The sequence below is a fragment of the Odocoileus virginianus genome, chromosome 2, assembly GCF_023699985.2.
Source record: "Odocoileus virginianus isolate 20LAN1187 ecotype Illinois chromosome 2, Ovbor_1.2, whole genome shotgun sequence".
In the NCBI taxonomy this organism is placed as follows: domain Eukaryota; kingdom Metazoa; phylum Chordata; class Mammalia; order Artiodactyla; family Cervidae; genus Odocoileus; species Odocoileus virginianus.
The window spans coordinates 41392747-41407769 of record NC_069675.1 but is presented as its reverse complement, the minus strand read 5'-3'; the positions used below and the strand labels follow the sequence as shown (position 1 = coordinate 41407769).

General features: G+C 40.3%; 1 protein-coding gene across 4 annotated transcripts in view; it reads right to left on the bottom strand.

The window, feature by feature from the left end:
* The window catches only part of PAPOLG (poly(A) polymerase gamma), a 32529-nt gene extending 26697 nt beyond the window's left edge, over positions 1-5832 (bottom strand). For 3 of the 4 annotated variants that reach the window (XM_020909057.2, XM_020909054.2, XM_020909058.2), the window contains exons 1-3: positions 5581-5832; positions 3439-3600; positions 1936-2002 (exon numbers count right to left, since the gene is read on the bottom strand). In XM_020909057.2, the coding sequence (XP_020764716.1) occupies positions 1936-2002; positions 3439-3600; positions 5581-5597 (246 nt within the window). In that variant the 5' untranslated portion in view covers positions 5598-5832. The remainder of the gene's footprint in view (positions 1-1935; positions 2003-3438; positions 3601-5580) is intronic. The other variant, XM_070478730.1, reaches the window with a different exon arrangement.
* Between the last annotated feature and the right edge of the window lie 9191 nt (positions 5833-15023).

The following is a 15023-nucleotide window of genomic DNA, read 5'->3' as shown; positions in this document are numbered from 1 at the left end:
TGCAAAGGAAGATATTAAAACCAATTAAATTAAAAAGAATTGTATTTTATTTGCTTAAAAAAAAAAAATCAAATAGTGGTAATGCCTCAAATTTTTAACAGTGGTTTTATGCCTAGAAATTAAATGGAAACCAGCTAGTGAAATTTGTAAATTAAAGTACTGATGTGAATGAGGGGAAAGCAATTTAAAAAATTTTTTAAAAATCTTTGACCTTGGAACAGATTCTATTAATTTTTTAGGTGCAAAAAAACCACCCAGTAAGAAAATTAGTTAGGTGCATCTCTCAATAAAGCATCTAGCCCTTTTTTGTGAATAGTTAACACTTGACTTCCCTTGATGTATCCTAGAATATGTATGAGAGCAAAGACCTCTGTATAACCACATTAGATGACATAAAGACAACACAAGAAGTCAAAAAGCTTGTTACTCTGATTTTAAATTAATTCTAGCAAGTTGTGTATCTGGTTTGCATACCCACAGCAATTATGGGCTGATTATAGACAGAGACAACAGGTTTCCCAACATTCATTCAATGCCTGAGCTCTGTCCTGAGGTTGTGTAAATGAATAAGACAAGTTTATTAATGAGTTGATCAGCTAGTAGCAGAGAAACAAGCATGATTTTTTTTTAATTACTCATGACTAGCATTTCACCTGCTCAGAATTCAACCTAACTGAAAATTTCAACTATTGATAACCCTGCTGTGAGCTCAAAAATGAGCCAGATAGTCATTTGGCAGCAAAAGTCAATAGTGTAAAGACCATTTATTTAAACTCAATGACTGCAGACTTAGCACAGTCCCTCATAACCTTATTCAGAGCCCACTGCTTGAAAGAACCAATTTTATACAAATATCAAAGGTTACAAAAGGAAATAATATAAGTTGTAAAAGAATTTTAACAGGTGTGTATTTTCTAAACTGATGCAAATTAATGGGCAGAAAAGGATTTTACAGAGACACTACTGCTGTGAGCCATTAACTTTCAGCTGATAGCTGTTAAGAGATGGGAAAACTATTAAAAAAAAAAAACTAAAAATTTAAAACACAACAGTCTGAGCCATTTAGTAAAGGGACAAACAGTATTATCCAACTGAACATGCCCTATCTCATTTTACTACAGCCAATGAGGATTCCCAAACAAATGAATTCAATTATATTCAAAAGATTCTAAGAAAGCAAGAGATATGTAATTGATTTTAGAAGGAAAAAAGCTAAGCTACTGAAGGGGAAAAAAGCAGTGTAATCATAAATTAGGGTTTGCAAACTCCAAAGTCTCAATAGGCCAGGCAGGTATGCAAATGAGGAAAGTATACACATAAGAAACAGAAACTGATAACTGACAGTTGCTATGTCTGAGAGCAGGGAGTAATGGGGACCATGAGGCACCAGAGGTGAGTAGCCCAATTCCATTCAAGCCTCTTCTGGCCTTGCCCGAAGAAAGGCCCAGTGCTGCCATACCTAGCATTTCACAAGAATTCTGAAATCTGGCTTTTAAAATTTCAGTATTTAAAGTTCGGTTTACTACATGTGAGTCAAGGAAGACATTTATGTGGAAATGTAGTCAGACACTGGCTACCTCTGGGGTAAATCCTCATTTATTTAGGACTCAACTTCTAGAGGGCTTCCCTGGTGGCTCGGCCAGTAAAGAATCCATCTGCAATGCAGGAGACTGGGTTCGATCCCTGGGATGGGAAGAGCCCCTGGAGAAGGGAACAGCTACCCACTCCAGTATTCTGGCCTGGAGAATTCCATGGACTATATATAGTCCACGGGGTGGAAAGGGACACGACTAAGTGACTTTCTCTTCACTTCAGCTGTCTAGAACAGTTCATTTCTAAGTGTACTAAAAACGTTTAATCTATTTTTGATTATTCTTAACTTTGCATTTTGTTACCAGGACACGATGAAACTATGAATTCAATTTAGAGTCTTACCTTACTCTCACTGACCTCAGAAATCCATTCTTTTACTAGATTGTTCAGTTTACCAAGAACAACCAGCCTATAATAAAAAATAACATACTTCAGATGAAAACAAACAAAAAACCCCCACCAAAAACAAACAGTATTTTAAAAAGTAATTAAACATATAGGCAGTACCTTTATGTTGGTGCTAGAGTAAAAGCATATTATACACGTGCTAATGCTATCACATCTGTTGACACAAGGCACATCTCTTTGGCATTCTTAGGTTCCTAAGAGTTCCAAAGAGACGATAAATGTGATGATAGTATTTTGGTTTTTGAGCTATTTTTTCAAAATTCAAAAAGCCTAGTTAAAAAAAAATCAAAATTACCTTCAATAAGGCTGCAGAGGCCAACTGAACTGTCAACTTTCTTGGCCTTACTATGGGATAAAATCAATTCAGTGTGGTAATAGTAGAAGTCAGCACTCATTGACAGTTACAGGTTTTTGGATAATAAAAACAGGCAAATTATTTACTGGCTAATTTTTTATAAAATTTAACTTAATAAAAGCAATTTGACATTAAAACAAACTTGCAACCGATGGCATATACAAATCCAGATTAAAAAAAAGTTCAGGCATCTCAAAGATAACACATGAGAAACTGAATTCCCGATCTCTCCAAACTTGCTTCTCCCTCAGCCTTTCTCAGGTAATGGAATCCCATCCTTCCAGATGCTGAGACCAAAAATCTTGGCATCATCCTTGATGCCCCTCCCACCCCCCATTCCAGTTATTAAACAAGACATCCAGAATTCTACTATCTCTTATCACCTCCACTGCCATCCCCCTAGTTCTGGTCACCATTTCTTCCTTGCGTTATTAGAATAGTCTCCTAACTAGTTTCCTTGTTTCTGACTTTGACCCCTCTACAGACTACCTCAGTAAAGCAGCCAGAGTGACTGTGTTAAACATCAATCAATCATGTCAATCTGCTGCTCAAAACCCTAACAGCTTCCCATCTCAGAGTAAAAGCCAAAACCTTTATAATGGCTTTCAAGGTCCTAAATGACCTTTCCCTCCAAGCTCCTTCCCACCTCATTTTTTTAAGCCCACATTCCCCTTCTTGTTCACTGTGTCATATACCTAGGTTTTTAATTATTATTATTTTTTAAATATACCAGGTACAGTCCTATCTCAAGCCTCCGCCTAGACTGCTCTTCCATCAAATGCACATAGCTCTTTCCTCACTTTCAAAATTTCCCTCAGATGTCAATGACGACTTCCTTGACAACCTCACTCACGGCTTCATTTTTTCTCAGCCGGCAATTGTCATATGTAACACTGTGTTTATTTTACTTACTTGGCTAATTGTTAGTTTCCTCCTCTAAGCTCTTGGATGGCCAAGTTTTCTCTTCATTTTGTCATTTTTATATCCCTACACAGGGACATCACTGGTACATGAATACATGCTTATAGAAGTAATGATTAAAGAATGTACTGTAAAATACTTTGCATTTTTAAACGACATACCTATGGTTCAATTCTTCCTCATCTTCAAATACTCCAAATGGTTTCATGGCATCAATTAATTTCTGTGTGTAAATATGATCAATTTCTTTAGGACATGCCAAGCTAATTGGAGAGGTGATTCCATAATGCTTTTGTTGACGCTGGCTGTCCAGCACGGTGTTTCTGTTCAAGAAAAATGAAACAGCAGAAAAAACTTAAAGTTTCATTTACTGATACATTAAATCTCTCAATCCACTCATTAATTTAGCTACCTTAAAAGTTTACTCAGTACTACTGGGTTGGGCCCCCGCCCCCCTTTTTAAGGTAAAAAGGATATTTTGTGCTTATGGAGATGAAGGACTATTAATTCTGCTTCAAGCTTTCATGGTTATGATATCTTTTCAAGTCAAAAGCAGCCTGTGTTGTCATCAGGACAACTGTGCCAACACCACTCAGCTCAAATGCAAAGAGCCTGAATGGGAGCGGGCCAGGGCCACCTTGACTATACCCTGCAGACTTAAGTCAAGTACCACCTTTGAAAAGCAGTCAGCCACTTGAAAGAAAGCTCTAAGTAAGAAAACAATGACCCCCAACCCCAGGAAAAAAACAAAATTATTTCATTAGAAGGTCCTCATGAAATACTCTAGCTTTTAAAAAGAAATCACTAGATGTGTCCCTGAGAAACCTATTAACATCCATTGCTTCCATCAGATTTTATAGTCCTAACATTCTGTGACTCTAGTTAATTGTTCTCTTCACTGTCTAAGTGAAGTCTATGATACCAACTATGATCTTGAGTCCCACTTTCTTATCTCTGTGCTGAAAATGCTGGCTATCAAGGTCCCTACTAGCACTAAAATTCCAAATCCATGGTTCTGAACCTCTCTCATCTGGACAGGAAAACAAAAGCAAGTGACATAATCCCTGGAGAAGTAAACACACTGGAGAAATTCTAGGATAAGTGCACAAGGAGACATGTACAAAAATGTTCACTACCACACTGTGACATTAAAAAAAAAAACAACTTAGAAAAAAACCTAAAATAATCACTAACAGGAAATGGACTAAATCAGAATGTATCCCTACAAAGGAATACAATACAGTATTAGTGTGAATTAATTAATTAGAGCTGAAAAATACTATCATGGAGAAATCTCAAAGACATATGTTGCACTAAAGAAGTTGTTGAATGACAAGTGTGGTACTAGTCATATAAAGTTTAAAAACAAGTAAAACAATGCTGGACATATGGACATATACGTATGCAGTAATAGCATTAAAAAAAATATGCCGCATAAGCATCAAATTCAGAACTGTGGGGAACTCCAGGGAGGGAGGTGAATGGGCCTAGAGGAGGAGGTAACAGAATTCCTTCAGATGTATTCAGTATGTTCGGTCTCTTTTAACTAAAGATATGTGTGAACATACACACACACACACACACACACACACACACACGGAACGTTATGCTTTGGGAGATGGATGATGGCTACGTAAATGATGCTGTTATGTTATTCTCGGCATTTTTCTGTATGTTTAAATTATTTCCTAATAAACCAAAACGTAAGAAGTTACAACAAAATCTTGCCAAGCACCGACACTGTTCCTGACTTATCAAAGTATGACCAGGAGGTATAGACTGGCAGATGTACTGTGGATAGGTGGGGAAATGAGGGAAGGGTGGAAAAAACCATAGCTTGAATAAAAAGAGAAACCCATGGGCTGGGATAGGAGTGAATGCACTCCAGAAGACCTGAAGACAGCCGGTCAAGGGAAGGGAGGAGGGGGAGGTAGGGGGATGGTATTTGCGCCAATGCAGACAGGAGCAGAGACCGGCTCAGACAGCGATGGGGGCAGGAGAGTGACCGACAATTTTTCCCCACAGACACACAGGCCTTTCTCCCACCGCAACCTAGTCCGGGGGCGTCCTCGGAGATAGGGCAGCCAGGGAACAGATGGGGACTCCTAGAGTCCCCGAGTCTGGCCAGGTGAGCCGCCGGGTGTAGGGGAGGTGCCCTTGCCGACCGGTCTGGAGGGAGAAAGGAGACTACAGTAGAGCTCTGGACAGGACGCGAGAGGCAGGGAACGGAAACGGGGTCCGGGCTGGCCACCCCAGCCCACCCAGTTCTGCCTCACCCCCAACCGCCGCCCCCCACCACTTACGCAGACATCTCTTTCATCGCTTCCTGCGTCTCCCTCACCGGCGAGTTGTCTTTCGCTCTGGAGTCCTGTTCTTGCTCTTCCCTTCTCCTCCTCCACTTTCCTCCGCTTGCTTGTAACTCGCTTGCACGCTCACTCTCTCACTTACTACAGCCGAGGCATCCAACCGAGTAGTGAAAACACCACAAAACCGGCTCTATTTATGACAATACAGCGCGGCCGACGCCAATATGGCGCCGCTTCCCAGCCTGCCCCTCGGCCGCTGCGGCCCCGCCCCTGGAGGCCTGGGCCCGCCCTCGATCCCGCCCCCTCTTGCTTTAGGTCTCTGTAGCCTCAGTGGCCCCGCCCACAGAGGCGCAGGGTTGGGCTGCAAACGCCGGTCTGGAGGAGTGCTTCGTTCCCTCCATTGTCCGTGAGACTGTCTATCCAGGCTAACTGCTTGGAAGGTAACTTGGAACATGTATTCCTTGTTTATCTTGTGAAAGCCTATGTCATATATTTAAAGAAACTACACAACCTTGCCTAGCAAATATTATTTTAACTCTTCCGTTATACAACACCGTTATTTTAATCAGTTTTATGTAATTTAATCAATCTATTCCTTGAGGCGATTATGTCGTGAGGGCACCCTAGTAACGTGTGACTTTATAATTACCTGGGAGTGCAGCGAGCATGTAAATTGGAGACTAACTGTTCACCTCTAAGTACCTCCTCCTGATTTCTGACCTTCTAGCAATCAGATCGGAGAAGGCAATAGCCACCCAATCCAGTACTCTTGCCTGGAAAATCCCATGGATTGAGGAACCTGGTAGGCTGCAGTTCGTGGGGTCGCGAAGAGTCGGACACGACTGAACAACTTCACTTTCACTTTTCACTTTCATGCATTGGAGAAAGAAATGGCAACCCACTCCAGTGGTCTTGCCTGGAGAATCCCAGGGAAGGAGGAGCCTGGTGGGCTACCGTCTATGAGCTCGCACAGAGTCGGACAAGACTGAAGCGGCTTAGCAACAGCAATCAGGTAGGGCTTCCCCGGTGGCTCAGATGGTAAAGAATCCTTCTGCAACGAGGGAGACCTGGGTTCAGTCTTTGGGTTGGGAAGATCCTGTGGAGGAGGACATGGCAACCTGCTCCAGTATTCTTGCCTGGAGAATCCTATGAACAGAGGAGTCTGGTAGGCTGCAGTCCGTGGGGTCACAAAGAGACACGACTGAGCAGCTAAAACACACGGGATAAAACACTGAGGGATAAACACACGGCTGAATCAAAATCACATGAGTTCAGATAGTGGAGATCATGTTTCATGCGAATGAGGATGAAAATGGGAAAATGATGACAAATTTTAAAAAGTGAATTTAAAACACTAAATAAGAATGTTAAGAAGCTGCTTTTTCTTGGAATGTAACAATAGAGAGACAAGATAGACTCATTTATTCAAAGATATTTATTGGAAACCTAATCCGTGCCACCCCAAGACAGATGGGTCATGGTGGAGAGTTCTGACAAAACGTGGTCCACTGGAGAAGGGAATGGCAAACCACTTCAGTATTCTTGCCTTGAACAGTATGAAAAGGCAAAAAGATATGACACTGAAAAATGAACTCCCAGATTGGTGGGTGCCTAATATGCTACTGGAGATCAGTGGAGAAATAACTCTGGAAAGAATGAAGAGACATAGCCAAAACAAAAACATCACTCAGTTGTGAATGAGACTGGTGATGGAAGTAAAGTTCGATGCTGTAAAGAGCAATATTGCATAGGAAGCTGGAATGTTAGAGTCATGAATCAAGGCAAATTGGAAGTGGTCAGACAGGGGATGGCAAGAGTAAACATCAACATTTTAGGAATCAGCGAACTAAAATGGACTGGAATGGGTGAACTTAACTCACATGACCATTGTATCTACTACTGTGGGCAAGAATCCCTTAGAAGAAATGGAGTAGCCCTCATAGTCAACAAAAGAGTCCAAAATGCAGTACTTGGATGCAATCTCAAAAACAACAGAATGATCTCTGTTCATTTCCAAGGTAAACCACTCAATATCACAGTAATTCAAGTCTATCCCCCAACCAGTAATGCTGGAGAAGCTGAAGTTGAATGGTTCTATGAAGACCCATAAGACATTCTAGAACTAACACCCAAAAAAGATGTCCTTTTCATTATAGGGGACTGGAATGCGAAAGTAGGAGTCAAGAAATACCTGGAGTAACAGGCAAATTTGGCCTTGGAGTACAAAATGAAGCAGGGCAAAGGCTAATAGACTGGTCATAACAAACACCCTCTTCCAACAACACAAGAGAAGACTCTACACATGGACATCACCAGATGGTCAACACCAAAATCAGATTGATTATATTCTTTGCAGCCAAACATGGAGGAGCTCTATACAGTCAGCAAGAACAAGTCCAGGAGCTGACTATGGCTCAGATCATGAACTCCTTATTGCCAAATTCAGACTTAAACTGAAGAGAGTAGGGATAACCACTAGACCATTCAGGTATGACCTAAATCAAATCCCTTACAATTATACAGTGAAAGTGACAGTTTCAAGGGATCTGATAGACAGAGTGCCTGAAGAACTAAGGGCAGAGGTTCCTGACATTGTATAGGAGGCAGTGATCAAGACCATCCCCAAGAAAAAGAAACGCAAAAGACAAAACGGTTGTCTGAGGAGGCCTTACAAATAGCTGAGAAAAGAAAAGTGAAAGGCAAAGGAGAAAAGGAAAGATATACCCATTTGAATGCAGAGTTTTGAAGAATAGCAAGGAAAGAGAAGAAAGCCTTCCTCAGTGATCGATGCAAAAAATAAAGGAAAACAATAGAATGGGAAAGACTAGAGATCTCTTCAAGAAAATTAGAGATATCAAGGGAATATTTCATGCAAAGATGGGCTCATTAAGGCCAGAAATGGTATGGACCTAACAGAAGCAGAAGATATTAAGAAGAGATGACAAGAATACACAGAAGAACTATACAAAAAAGATCTTCATGACACAGATAACCACGATGGTGTGATCACTAATCTAGAGCTAGACATCCTGGAATACAAAGTCAAGTGGGCCTTAGGAAGCATCACTCTGAACAAAGCTAGTGGAGGTGATGGAATTCCAGTTGAGCTATTTCAAATCCTAAAAGATGATGCTGTGAAAGTGCTGCAGTCAATATGCCAGCAAATTTGGAAAATTCAGCAGTGGCCACAGGACTGGAAAAGGTCAGTTTTCATTCCAAACCCAAAGAAAGGCAATGCCAAAGAATGTTCAAACACTGTACAATTGCACTCATCTCACACGCTAGTAAACTATGCTCAAAATTCTCCAAGCCAGGCTTCAACTGTGAACCTCCAGATGTTCAAGCTGGATTTAGAAAAGGCAGAGGAACCAGAGATCAAATTGCTAACATTCGCTGGATCATCAATAAAGCAAGAGAGTTCCAGAAAAACATCTACATCTGGTTTATTGACTATGCCAAAGCCTTTGACTGTGTGAAAGTGAAGTTGCTCAGTTGGGTCCGGCTCTTTGCAACCACAGGACTGTAGCCTACCAGGCTCCTCGGCCCATGGGATTTTCCAGGCAAGAATACTGGAGTGGGTTGCTGATCACCACAAACTGTGGAAAATTCTTCAAGAGATGGGAATAGCAGACCACCTGACCTGCCTCCTGAAAAATCTGTATGCAGGTCAAGAGGCAACAGTTAGAACTGGATATGGAACAACAGACTGGTTCCATATCGGGAAAGGAGTACGTCAAGGCTGTATATTGTCACCCTGCTTATTTAACTTATATGCAGAGTACATCATGAGAAATGCTGGACTGACAGAGTGGTCATCACCCCTTTTTCTTTGAGACTGGGTTCTCACATGTCTGAGAAGGTGAATAGGTAGATAGTTAGACATGAGCAGGTATCAATAGGGGCCAAAGAATTGGCCCCCAAAATAAAGAGAGGATCCAAGGACAAAAGAGCAGATGAAACCAAGGAGGGTCTTGGAATGCAGGAACAGATAAACCAGATTCTTACTGTCCTTCTCTCCCCCACATTGTAACTATTAACGGATTTCAGATCTTCCTGAGCAGTATAACCTGTCTCCCCTCCTACCCCACAGGGAGAAGCTGTTTGCTTTACTCTTCCCTCCACCCAGTATATGTGCCTCATCCAACCAGCAAATGACCCGCAAGACCCCTATCCCACTTCTTGTACCCTGAGTATAACAGTGAACTAAGGACCCCTATTTGAGGTTGGTTCTCCCTTGAGCTGGCCCACTTGTCTAACAGCATCTCCCACTCTAATAAACTTTATTTCCCTCTTAAAGAAAAAGGAAATGCTGGACTAGATGAAGCACAAGCTGGAATCAAGATTGCTGGGGGAAATATCAATAATCTCAGATATGCAGATGACACCACCCTTATGATAGAAAGCAAAGAAGAACTAAAGGGCCTCTTGATGAAAGTGAAAGAGGAGAGTGAAAATGCTGGCTTAAAGCTCAACATTCAGAAAACTAAGATCATTGCATTTGGCCCCATCACCTCATGGCAGATAGAGGGAAACAGTGGAAACAGTGACAGACTTTATTTTTTCGGCTCCAAAATCACTGCAGATGGTGACCGCAGCCATGAGATTAAAAGACGCTTACTCCTTGGAAGAAATGTTATGGCCAACCCAGACAGCATATTAAAAAGCAGAGACATTACTTTGCCAACAAAGGTCTGTCTAGTCAAAGCTATTGTTTTTCCAGTAGTGACGTATGGATGTGAGTGTTGGACTATAAAGAAAGCTGAACACCGAAGAATCGATGCTTTTGAACTGTGGTGTTGGAGAAGACTCTTGAGAGTCCCTTGGACTGCAAGGAGATCCAACCAGTCCATCCTAAAGGAAATCAGTCCTGAATATTCATTGGAAAGACTGATGCCGAAACTCCAATACTTTGGCCACCTGATGTGAAGAACTGACTCATTTGAAAAGACCCTGATGCTGGTAAAGATTGAAGGTGGGATGAGAAGGGGACAACAGAGGATGAGATGGGTGGATGGCATCACTGACTCAATGGACATGAGTTTGAGCAGGCTCTGGGAGTTGGTGATGAACAGGGAAGCCTGGCGTGCTGCAGTCCATGGGATCGCAGAGTTGAACACGGCTGATCGACTGAACTGAACTGACTCTGTGCCAAACTCTGTGTCAGACTCCAGTGATTTAATCATGCATAAAACCAGCTGTATTCTTTAGTTTTATGAATTTCAGAGTTTAGTGAGGAAACAATCTAATATAAGTGATATTCTTGTGTTATAGAGCTAAATAGTCTACTATGTGTCAGGCACAGGAACTATTTCATTCCTCTCTGGAGAGTTCACAGTCTCCTGAAGGAGAACACACTTACACAAGATCATTCAAATGTGGTATGGTCTGTAATAAGATGGGGTCAGGGGATTTAGGGAGGCCTACAGCAGGCTGCCTAAACTTGAGGGCGGGAATGCTCAAAAGTGACTTCTTGGAATAGAGTATGCACTTAATTAAAAGCAAGATTTGGGAGTAGGCATTGGGTGCAGGTGGGAGAGAGAAGGCAAAACCTATCTGAAGCAGCATATAGTAATAACAACATTGGTTTCAGTTTGAGAGAAACCCAAATTTGAATTCTAGTTTTGCTACTTACTAGCTTTGTGACTGGAGAGAAATTAACCTTAAAAAGTCCTTTCCTCATCTGTAAAATGAAGTTAATAGGATTGTAAGAGAATTAAATGAGAAGAGCATGTATAGCCAGTATGAATCTCTGTCCAAAAGTTCAGATATGCAGGAAATGTCACTTTATCTTCTAAGACAGAATTTCTTACCCTGAGCCCCTCATTCCTCTGAGCTGGCAGGTAAAATGAATCTTGGGCATCCTGAGTTTCTCTCTTCCCATTTATTGAGACTTAAGGATTCAGGGAGTTATGGCAGATTGTATACATCTAACCCTGGGCTGTGGTAAATACACCTTCCTGTCCTTTTGGCACCTGTGCCTCAAGGGTTTCTCCTGCCTCCAGTTCTCGTCTCAGGCCCATTGGACGGGCTGGTGGTCTCATCCCAGAAGCACCACAGAGCTCATTCTTCCTACCTCTTCCTACATCTTCCCAACAGTTTAGGGAATCCTGCCAGGCTGGGATACAGAAAATCTCCTTTCCTCAAGTTTTCTAACCAAGATATTTGTTGCTGGCTGCATAGAGTTCTCTTCAAGGCTCAGCTTTGTTTCAAATACAACAGCCAGAAAAGAGTTGCAGGCAGATTCTGTCATCTTCCCAGGGGAGAGTCCTTAGCTCAGAGCCAGGCACACAGGAGTCAGTAAATTTAACTCTTATTCACATCGATTACCAAAACTCTTATCTCTTAATTTTCCTCTTTGTTTATGTATTTAATTTTCAAGTACTTATTTTCCTTCTTTCTTTTTTTTTTTTTTTCTATTATAGAATGCTTTGTTTGCTCTTATCTGCTGCAGTACTTTGGAAGAAAGGAAAACTCTGCTTTTAATTCTACTAGTTCAATGAAATCCTACAGTATTTCCAAGATAGCTTTATTTATTTATTTATTTTAGCTGTTATAAGTACAGCTGCTGTGTATAATTGTGTGATAGGTTTTGTGTGGACACTTTTTCAAGGCTGTTTTCTAAGTGCTAGACATGTGTTCAGGTCACAGGTGAGCCTTATTTAGCTGTGGAAAAATCCAGCTAAGTTTCTCTGGCATGTGGGATCTTCCTGGGTAAGGGATTGAACTTGAGTGTCTTGCATTGTCAGGCAGATTCTTTACCACTGAGCCACCAGAGAAGCCCCTCAAAGATAGCTTTAAACCTTTATGTAATTATCAAAGTCAATATCAGAACAATACTTCAGTTTTAGTTGTTTTTCTTCCCATTTTCCATTCTTTGTCAATCTACCTTGGATTGAATGCCAGTCCCCAACCCTCATTTCAATAAGGACACTTTCTTTCAAGAAAGGATATGTTTTCCTTTCATCAGGGGGTCTGCCCTATAGCTCTATTTTTTAAGCTAAAAATTTCCAATTACAAATGTAACCCATGTTTGTAAAAAAAAAAAAGAGAGAGAGAAAGAGAGTGAAAATCTGTCCCTCCCTCCCATTCCTAACTCAAGTTTTATTCCCCAGGGACCATTTTTAACAGCTGGGTATATGTCCTTCCAGAATCTTTGCAATGTACCCCAAACTGCATATAAGCATATACCAGAGGTTTGTTTTTATTGTTTAAGTTTGAAAAAAGGGGGATTGTACTGCATGTGCTGTTCTGCTCAACAATTTTTTTAACCTAAAAAATCATGAATGTCTATGTTACTAATGTTATAGACTGAATTGTGTCCCCCAAATTTTATATGTTGAAGTTCTAGTTTCCAACACCTAAGAATGTGACTATGTTGGGAGATAGGGTGTTTTTATTTATTTGTTTGTTTGTTTTTATTTTTGGTTGTACAGAGTCTTTCTTGTTGTGCATGGCTTTTCTCTAGTTGCAGCGAGTGGGGGCTTCTCTCCCTTGTGGTGCATGGGCTTCTCATTGCAATGGCTTTCTGGCTGTGGCGCACAGGCTCTAGTTACATGGGCTTCAGGAGTTGCAGCATATGGACTCAGTAGTTGCAGCTCGCAGGTCCTAAAGAGCAGGCTCCGTAGTTGTGGCACATGGACTTAGTCACCCCGTAGCATGTGGAATCTTCCTAGACCAGGGGTTGAACCCTTGTTTCCTGCATTGGCAGGCAAATTTCTATCCACCATACCACCAGGAAAGTCCAGGAAATAGAGTTTAAAGACAAAGTTAAGTTTAAATAAGGTTGTTAGTGTGGTCCCTACTCCAATATGACTGATGTCCTTATAAGAAGAGAAAATTTGGACACAGATCATACAGAGGAAAAACCACATGAAGGCACAGGAAAAGAGAGCCATTTACAAGCCAAGGAAAGAGGCCTTATTGACAAGTTGTCTCAGGTTCCCAGCCTCCAGAACTGCAAGAAAATAAATCTCTATTCTTTAAGCCTCCCATCTAATCTGTTACTTTTTTAAGGAAGCCCTAGCAAACCAATATAGTAAATATGCACCTACTTTGTTCTTTTTTACAGTAATGTGGCTTTCTTTGTCATAAATAATATGTAATGTTTGTCAGAATATATTTAACCACTTCACTGTTGTTGCAAATTTGTTTATATTATAAATAATGCTTGTAATAAATATCCTTATACCTATACCCTCTATATTTGTATCACTAGTCATTAGTAAATTCTTAAAGATGGGATTACCATGTCAACAGGTATGTATATTTAAAAGTAAAATTCATCAGGTAAAGACAAATATGATATCACTTATATGTGGAATCTAAAAAAAATTATACAAATGAACTTGTTTACAAAACAGACATAGACTCACAGACATAGAAAACACACTTATGGTTACCAAAGAGGAAAGGGGGAAGAGATAAATTAGGCGTTTGGGATTAGCAGATACAAATTGTTATATATAAAATAGATAGCCAACAATGACCTATTGTATAGCACAGGAAACTATACTCAATATCTTGTAATAACCTATAATGGAAAAAATCTAGAAAAATAATCAAATCTATACGTATATGTACAACTGAATCACTTTGTTGTACACATGAAACAAATACAACATTGTGAAACATCTATACTTCAGTAACAAATAAATAAAATTTATGTGTTCCAAATTGTCCCCTAAGAATGTTATACCAATTTACACTCTAACCAATAATGTGTATGCTACTGGTGCTGCTAAGTTGCTTCAGTCGTGTCCGACTCTGTGCGACCCCATAGACGGCAGCCCACCAGGCTCCCCCATCCCTGGGATTCTCCAGGTAAGACCACTGGAGTGGGTTGCCGTTTCCTTCTCCAATGCATGAAAGTGAAAACTGAAAGTGAAGTTGTTCAGTCATATCCGACTCTTCGTGACCCCGTGGACTGCAGCCTACTAGGCTCCTCCATCCATGGGATTTTCCAGGCAAGAGTATTCGAGTGGGTTGCCATTGCCTTCTCCAAATAATATGTATGGGATGGTCTATTTTGTTAAACTCACAAATGCTAGATATTAAAAATACTTTTTATCCTTATTAAGAAAATTATAAATGTGCAGAAAAATAGAGGAATAAGTAACAAATACCATAAACTTATCACTTAGATTTAATAATTATTTGAACATTTGTCATGTTTTACTTTTTTTAAATAGAAGTTTTTTAAAGTAAATATAGACTCCTAAATATTTCACTCCTAATATTTTTTCTTCCAGTTTTGTTGAAATACAATTGATAAATAACACTGTAAGTTTAAGGTGTGCAGCATGATTTGATTTACAGATAGTACGAAATGATTATTAGAATAAATTTATTGACCATTTATCATCTTATATATAAACAAATTTAAAAAATAGAAAAAAAATTTTCTTTTGGTGAGAACTCAGGATTTACTTTCTTAACAACTT